Below are 8,769 nucleotides of genomic sequence, written 5' to 3'. Positions count from 1 at the left end.
TTACAGCATCATCTTTCAGGATTTGAAATAGCTCAACTGGAATTCCATCACTTCTACTAGCTTTGTTTGTAGTGATGCTTCCTAAGGCCCACTTGACTTCACATTCTAGGATGTCTGGCTCTAGGTGAGTGATCACACCATCGTAATTAACTGGGTCGTGAAGATCTTTTTTGTACAGCTCTTCTGTGTATTCTTGCCACCTCTTCTTAATATCTTCTGCTTCTGTCAGGTCCATACCATTTCTGTCCTTTATTGAGATCTCTAGTCTTACCCATTCTATTGGTTTCCCCTATTTCTTTGCATTGATCACTGAGAAAGGCTTTCTTATCTCTCCTTGCTATTCTCTGGAACTCTGCACTCAAATGGGTATATCTTTCCTTTTCTCCTTTTCGCTTCTCTTCTTTTCACAGCTATTTGTAAGGCTTCCTCAGACAGCCATTTTGCTTTTTTGCATTTCTTTTTCCTGGGAATGGTCTTGATCCCCAAATCCATGTCTACCCCAAAACCTCAGAATGTGACCTTATTGAGAAATACAGTCTTTGCAGAAATAATGATTTAAGGATCTAGAGATGAAGTCACCATGGACTTTCAGTAGTCCCTAAATCCAATGATTAGTATGTTTACAAGATAAAGGACAGGGAGATTTCGTCACAGACACACAGAAAAGAAGACCATGTGGAGATGGAGGCAGAGAGGACAGTGATGCTGCTACAAGCCAAGGAACAACTGGAGGCACCAGAAGGTGGAAGACCCAAGGAAGCATGTACCCCAAGAGCCTTTGGAGGCAATGTGGGCCTGCTGACCCCTTGATTTCAACCTTCTGGCCTCCAGAACTGAGAGCAAATTTCTGTTCTTTTAAGCCACAGAGTTTGTGGTCATTTGTTAGGACGGTCACAGGAAACTAATATTTAGATGCTGGAATTAAGGCTTAATATCTTTTATCTGGGGCTTCCCTGGTGGCTCAGTGGTAAAGAATTCACCTGTCAATGTAGGAGACCCAGGTTGAATCCCTGGGTCACGAAGATCCCCTGGAGAAGGAAATGGCAACCTACTCCAGGATCTCTTGCCTGAGAAATCCCATGGACAGAGGATCCTGGCGGGCTACAGTCCACAGGGTCACAAACAACAACAACAACAATCTTTTATCTGAAACTATCCTGCTAGAGTTGGCAGAATTCCAAGATAGGCCTCAACGACCTTCTCCTTTGTATGTGGGCAGGAGCTGAAAATATGAGATATCACTCCTGTTATTAGGTAACATTATCTGCCAAAGGGATTTTGTTGGTGTCAGCTGACCAAATCAGTTGACCTTAAGACAGGGAAATTGATCTTGTATGAGTCAGAACTAATCAGGTGAGCTCTTAAATGGGATAGGCTCCTCCTGGCCAAAGGGGTTTGAACCATGAGAAGGAGTCAACATGAGAGAATAACTTTTCCAATGTGGAGGTCCAGCAGACACCAAGTAACCAAGTGATCCAGGAAAACATCACCATTAACACCACAAATGCCTTGATATGATGCTCTTAAAAGGATGCAACATCATTTTTGTTGATATTCTTGCTAAAAATTCGTGACCTTATCCTAAGGGAGAAAGATACGGGATGGTTACAAATTGGAGCAGAGAAACGACAACTGAATGCAACGTGGGATGGCAGACTGGATCCTGGGACAGAAAAAAGACATCAGCAGAAACAGTGATGAAATTTAAATGAGGCCTGCAGTTTAAAGTTTTATGCCAATGTTCATTTCCTGTTCTTGATGATTATACCACAGGGTGAGGGGATATAAAGGAACTCTGCTATATTCTTTGTGACTTTTAAGTCTAAAGTAAGTTGAAAATTAAAAGTTTACAATAAAAGGAAATAACTGAGCAGAATAACAGAGGTTGCCTCACAGCCTCAGGATTACACTTTTTCTCCCATACTTCTTTATACTTTTCAGGAAGTATGCATTACTCTTGATAATCAAGGACACAAGGTTGGCTGGAGTAAGTGGACTGGTGCAAAGGACGTTGATTTGGGGCCAGTGGTGTTTTTCTGGAAAAGAGCACACTGACCCCAAGACAAGGCTGAAAAGACCAGCAAGTCTTTGATAAACAGCTAATACCTACCAGAGACTATTGGTACCTTATACCCCAGAACCCTAGTGATCCAGGAACATACATCTTAGTGCCACTATTCATGGTCTTCCTTGATGGGGAAGTAAAAGAAGTCTGTCTGCAATGCAGAAGATGTGGGTTCGATCCCTGGGTCAGGAAGATCCCCTGGAGAAGGAAATGGTAACCCACTCCAGTATTCTTGCCTGAAAAATCCCATGGGCAGAGGAGCCTGGAGGGCTACAGTCTATGGGGTCGCAAAGTTGGAGACACGACTGAGCAACTAAGCACACACACATCATTATTCACACAGCTCCCTGGCAGGAACCCGCTGGCTCAATTCCACCTCTAGGAAGCCTTCCCAGATCATTCTCGCTCCCCAGTCGCCTCACCTTCGACTGGCCTCTTTCAGTGTCTCTTGGCTGTTCCACTCAATGGAGCTTAAAGAATGCCACAAATAGCATGTGAAGCTGCCAACATGTACTCAGCTCATCTCAACACATATTTTACAAGCCTCCTTGGAACAGAAACAGTGTTTTGCCTGTCTTCATGGAGTGGGCACTCTCTTAGCTGAGCTCTGCTGGCTGGGCCCATCCCTGCAGCAAAGAGGCCCTCTCTGTTGTCACTGTCCAGGATTCCTTTGTTGAGAGTCTGCTGTGCCTCTTTTCAAACTTCTTTATGCCAGTTCTGTTTGGTTTTAAACGTAACTGAAACATAAATGCAGAGAGGAAAACTTTTGATTTCTACAAAAATGAAACGAAGTGCTCTAGAATGGCAATTCCCAAAACTGTGGTCTTAGATGACACCTGGATACACTGAGACTGTGTGAGGAGGCTGGAGAGGTGAAAATTAGTTTTATTAGAAAATTAAGATGTTAAAAGCTTTTTCACTCTCATTTTTCAGCGGCTATGTGAAGTATGATGAATATGTGCCTGTGTAGTTTTCTGAAATTTCCGAGGTAGAAGTTTAGGGTATAAATATATGTGTTTTCAGAGATTAACTCAGTTTGTTCTCAGACTTCCACTGAGTATTTATCAGCAAAATTATTCTATGTGTACTATAATCTGTTATATCTAATAAATTATTATTTTGAAGTCCTGAAGATATGCAAAAATGTAAAAATAATGCCACTTTTTCGACTTTTTGGAAGTTATTTTCCATAAAAACATGCATTTCATGTTACCATGTAATTATCTTATTTCTATTATTTTAAATGAATAAACAACTCTTTATATTTAATTTTTAACATGGTAAATAGCAGGTTTAGCCAATAAGTGGAAGACTAAATTAAGGAATCCTAGGATCAAAAAGTTTGAGAACTGCTCATCTTGAAAAATGTGTTACAAATGGGGGAGAAAAAGATTAAATTCAGTTCAGTTCAGTCACTCAGTCGTGTCCGACTCTTTGTGACCCCATGGACTGCAGCACACTAGGCCTCTCTGTCCACCACCAACTCCCAGAGTTTACTCAAACTCATGTCCATTGAGTTGGTGATGCCATCCAACCATCTCGTCCTCTGTAAATTAAGTGTGTGCATTAAAAAAGTAGGATGCTGCACATGGACTGATTTGCAAATGTCTTAGATTCTTGCTCTATCATTATTTCTTAATGGAGACTAATTAACAGATGTATATATCCTGTCACCCAGCAATCTCACTTCTGTGAATTTCTTTTGTAGTCATATACATAGGAAATGCCATTTAGTAAAGTTATTCCCCCTAGCACTGTACATAATGACAAAATATTGGAAACAACCCAAACTAGGGGAGAAAGGGAAGCAACACATGCTGGTTTAAAAACTATCATGCTTCCCTATCCTGGAATAATATGCAGTTATAGTAAAAGTGTTTCCTGGGCTGACAGGGAAAGATCCAGAATAGTTGCTAGGTGAAAAAAGCAAAGTGCTAAACAATGCCTAAAATGCTAACTTAGAGCATTTCTAAAACTGGGATGGGGTGGGCAGAGGTGAGACTTTTTACTGTACTGGGTGGGAGTTTATGGGGGTGCAGTTAATGTATGTGTAGTTGCTTTTTAAACTTTTTTCATCTTTCTAATCTTTAAACTATGGATTATATAGCATAGAAAAAATTTTTTCCTGTTAAAATTTTTTTCTTCCATTTTATTGAGACATAATTCACATATGGTAAAAAAAAAAAAAAAACCAATTGTAATAAAAGAAACCAGAAATCACAGGTCATACATGCAGATGTGACTTTTATATACAATTTGCAAGTGTAATTAGCAGACCTAGATCCAAAGGCAAAGCCTCAGCCCTAAATCAAAGTTTTGGCAAATAGAAATATATATGCACACAGAGACTGTAGAGAGGGGGAATTGGATCAAGGCGGTCAAAAGGTAGAAACTTCCAGTTATAAGATAAATAAGTACTAGGGAAGTAATGTGTAACATGCTAAATATAATTAACACTGCTACAGGTCATATTTGGGGGTTCCCTGGTAGCTCAGCAGTAAAGAATCCTCTTGCAATGCAGGAGATGTAGGTTCCACCCCTGGGTCAGGAAGATCCCTTGGAGAAGGAAATGGCAACCCACTCCAGTATTCTTGCCTGAAAAATCCCAAGGATAGCGGAGTGTGGTAGGCTATTGTCCATGGGATCATAAAGGATGGACACAACTGAGCAACTAAACCACCACTAAACTTTCATATGTGAAAGTTGTGAAGAAAGTTAAATCCTAAGACTTCTTATCACAAGAAAAAAATTTTTTTTTCTATTTCTTTTATCTTTTACCTCTGGGATGATGTATGTTCATTAAATTTATTGTGGTACTCATTTCATAACTATATAAATCAAATCATTATGCTGTACAACTTAAACTTATACAGTGTTGTTAGTTATATCTCAATAAAATGGGAAGAAAAAAATGCATGAACATGCTTTTAAGAAAAAATGAACTGTTTAAAACATGGATTTTAAAAACATCCCCAACTTTTAGCTGACATTTTAATTACTAACACTGCTAAGAGCCTCTAGGGACCCAATGGTAATAAATTCAGGACAGTCACATTCTCATTCCACCAAAGCCCAGAACTGTCCCAGGCCTGAGGTTGGAGAAAGGTTAGGAGGCCTGATAATGCAGTCAGATCAGAGGCAGGTAAGTTGGTTTCCCATGGACGGACATGCCAACAGCTCTCTCAGGGTGATTCTGTGGCCACCTTCCCTCTCGCCTGTAGGAGGGTTCACAAGGGTCTCTGCTTCTTCTTACCCAGGGCCAATAAGGAGTCCCCTCTGGGAGCCTCGATGGCCACAGTAAGGGTGAAGACAGCTGAGCCTCGGAGACCTTGTGGTGAGGCTGTCCTGCTTGCCCGGACAACGCATGAGGCCCCTGGCTGGTGTAGACTCTGGACTCCTTATCTGGAGGGCAGTCTGCCAGCCCGCCAGCCTCAGAGTTCAGAAAAGTCCCATTGTATCCAGAGAGTCCAGGCTAGGGCCCTAGCAGCATGACCCTTCCTCACTCACTCCCCATCCTCCTGTGTCGGCAGGGAGTCTGGAAAAAGGAGAAGGGAGAAGAGTTCTCCAGAATAAATTTCTATCCACACAAGCTGAGAATTCCCGTCCCCCAAATAAGCACAGGGAAAACTGGCTCCTTTTTCTTCATGTTTTCAAGGAAATGTCTGAGATTTCCAGCAGTTTTATCATCATACTTACGAATAAAAGTTGCACCTCTTTTTCCAGCGGGCTACAGTCCACGGGGTCACAAAGAGTCGGATGCAACTTAGCGAATGAGAACGCATGCACGCTGGCCCTATCGAGCCTCTTGGCCAGTAGCAAGAAATGTAACTTGGAAACACCAGTTAACCTCTAGATCCAGTTTCTTTAGCTGTAAAACAAAGGGTCTAGACTCGAAGATTTCCAAAGTCCCTCCAGTTCAATATCATATCACCATTGGCGGTTCTGCAAAAACGCCTAAGCGTTACTTTCTTCAGGCATCAAGCGCGAAAAGGCTGGATTATTTCGGAGGTCCCGATTTCCAGAAATATACATCTATTCACGGCACTAACTCTTAGATCTCAACATTCTGTAAATACTGGACCCGGATTGAGGGTTGCTCCTGGAACTGAGGTGTAAACAGGTAAGGAAAACAGGAAGTAGGTGGAACAGTTCTAAAACAATCCAGTCCAGTGACTGATCTAGTGCGTGCGCATGCGCAAACATGCGCGCATGCGTGCAGATGCACACACGTCACTAGTCTTTTCCACCTATTACCGGTCCGGAGAAACAGTACTTCCGTTACCTGAAAGAATCAGCATAGCTTGCAAAACTAAAGGTGGGGGGAAAAAGGCTCTGTGGAACTGTGAATATGCCAATGCCTGGCACGCCACAGAAAAGGAGCCTACCCAGAAAGGCACGGAGGTTGCCTCCACGTTCCCTAGATGAATCAACCTGAAGCCTGGACTCACACTATTCCTACAACCCTAGCTACCTATCAGCTCCTAGGACTCCTAAATCATCCACTTTACCCCAGAGAAGATGATAATGTTGATTCAGATGATAACAAACCTCTACTACGCTTCAAGTACAACCACGACGTGCTGCACAGCGGTTAGGACAGGTCTGCAGAAGCAATGTCTCCTGCTGGAGAGTGATGGGGCAGGATTTGAACAGATTTATGAGCTTCCCTGGTGGCTCAGAGGGTAAAGCGTCTGCCTGCAATGCAGGAGATCTCGGTTCCATCCCTGGGTCAGGAAGATCCCCTGGAGAAGGAAATGGCAACCCACTCCAGTACTCTTGCCTGGAAAAATCCCACGGACAGAGAAGCCTGGTAGACTACAGTCCATGGGATCACAAAGAGTCGGACAGGACTGAGCGACTTCACTTTCTTTCACTTTCATGTGGCTCAAAGGGCTCCCCAGGTGGCTCAGTGGTAAAGAGCCCGCCTGCCAATGCAGGCGAAGCAAGAGACCTGGGTTTGCTTTCTGTATCAGGAAGATCCTCTGGAGGAGGAAATGGCAACTCACTTAGCAATATTCCTGCCTATGCTTTCTGTATCAGGAAGATCCTCTGGAGGAGGAAATGGCAACTCACTTAAATATTCTTGCCTATAAAATCCCATAGACAGAGGAGACACCTGGGCTATAGTCCATGGGATCATAGAGAGTCAGACACAACTAAGCAAGCACACACGCATGTGGCTCAAAAGCTAAGAATTCTTCTGCCACCTTGTACCGTCTCTAGTAGAATGCTATCTTCTCTGAACTTGACCAAACACAACAATGTGACCTCTATTATGTTGCTACCTTATTCTTCATGTAAGGATGGATGTTCTTTCTCCCTCCAACAAGTGGAGCCAGGAGCCAGATCCCATACCCTTTTTGTACTCTCCAGTGGCCAAGTGCAGAGCCAAGCACAGATCAGGAACTGCGTATTTACAAACTGAAGTGATGAAATACTGAGAGTCACAGGGCTCTGGTACCTCAATGCAGTGTTCTTGCCTCAATGACAGGGCCAGTCATTCTGTTTGGTGCTTTCTAGTCATACCTGCAAACCAGGAAGCGTACCACTATATAGTGGCTGTCACAGTTTATGAAAAACTCACCTCTGAGCATCCAACAGGAAATGGATTGTGTAGTTTTAAAAATTTCACCTACTAAAGTTATGAGTCTCGACGTTCTTTCTCTTGCTTCATCAAGTTTCTCTCCGTTTTTATGGCTCTTGTTTTAAAAGTTAAGGATTCATTGTAGATGCTGTGGATAAGAGACCACAGATCTAATCTGCCCTTAGCACTGACTCCATTCACAAGACATGGGGCAAGTTAGGAGCAGAGGTGGGACAGAAGCCAGGTAGCTAGGCCAGAACTCACCAGGTTATCACTGCGCTGCAAGTGGGAGACCTAAGCAGCCTGGGGTTCCTAGAAAAGAATGACTCCAGGCAAATCCCAGCCCAGGCAGGCTCCAGGAAGAAGGGTCAGGTCAAAGCTGCTCCTACCCCCACTCTATCTTAGGTTCCCAGGAGAGGAGTCAGCCCCTCACCAAATCATGCTCACATGCTCAGGATACCCAGACCCTAGTCAACTCTAGAACCTCCAAACGGAAGCCACAACCCAGAGCAGAGGAAAATGTGACTCAACTGGACCTCCGGATCATACGGTATAACTGTTTGGATGGTATTTTGTCCCATTGCTCTAACCCACCAAGAGAGGGCAGCCTGCCCCAGACCACCTAACCCGGTCGGTAGGAACCAAAAACAGCTAAAAAGCCATGCCCACAGGATGAGCCAGGTCAGAGTTTAGTTAGTCCCTCCTTTGCTATTCTTCAGCTCCTGCTCGGGGTCAGCTGGGAGGCACCGGGCTTTTGTCTTCAGCTGCGAGGTGGTCTGGCCCAGGTTAAGTGGGCACTCAGCTCCTGGAAAGCCAAGTCTAGATACTATTGTCCCATCAGAGCCATCCCGAGAGCTGCCCACCAGATTTGCCCGTCTACTCTCTGCTTTTCTCCATGCTCGAGTCCATGGGCTCCAGGACACCTCTCTCAGCCTTAGTGCGGCTACCGACATCCTCTCTTGCGCCCAGATCCCGCGCTCTCCAGTCCAAGGGGCCGTAGCTGCACCTTCCCTTCCCTCGCCACTGAGGACCCCTCGTAGTGGCACCGCGGCCAGGTGTCGCCTCCATGTAGCGTCCGGGCCCATGTGTGGGTCCACTCGAGCGACTTCCGAAACCGCGG

At 44.2% G+C, this 8,769-nt stretch overlaps 1 protein-coding gene across 3 annotated transcripts in view; it reads right to left on the bottom strand.

Moving 5' to 3' along the window:
- SLC39A14 (solute carrier family 39 (zinc transporter), member 14) overlaps positions 1–8,769 on the bottom strand; it is a 49,168-nt gene that overhangs the window by 40,056 nt on the left and 343 nt on the right. For 2 of the 3 annotated variants that reach the window (XM_010845471.1, XM_010845470.1), the window contains exon 2: positions 7,650–7,797. The exons of the other annotated variant lie outside the window; for it this stretch is intronic. In XM_010845471.1, the coding sequence (XP_010843773.1) occupies positions 7,650–7,659 (10 nt within the window). In that variant the 5' untranslated portion in view covers positions 7,660–7,797. The remainder of the gene's footprint in view (positions 1–7,649; positions 7,798–8,769) is intronic. 3 annotated transcript variants of the gene reach the window in all.

Source organism: Bison bison, unplaced genomic scaffold (assembly GCF_000754665.1).
Source record: "Bison bison bison isolate TAMUID 2011002044 unplaced genomic scaffold, Bison_UMD1.0 scf7180017864217, whole genome shotgun sequence".
Lineage (NCBI taxonomy): Eukaryota > Metazoa > Chordata > Mammalia > Artiodactyla > Bovidae > Bison > Bison bison.
Note: the sequence above shows the minus strand (reverse complement) of the source record. Positions and strands in the feature narration are given on the sequence as shown.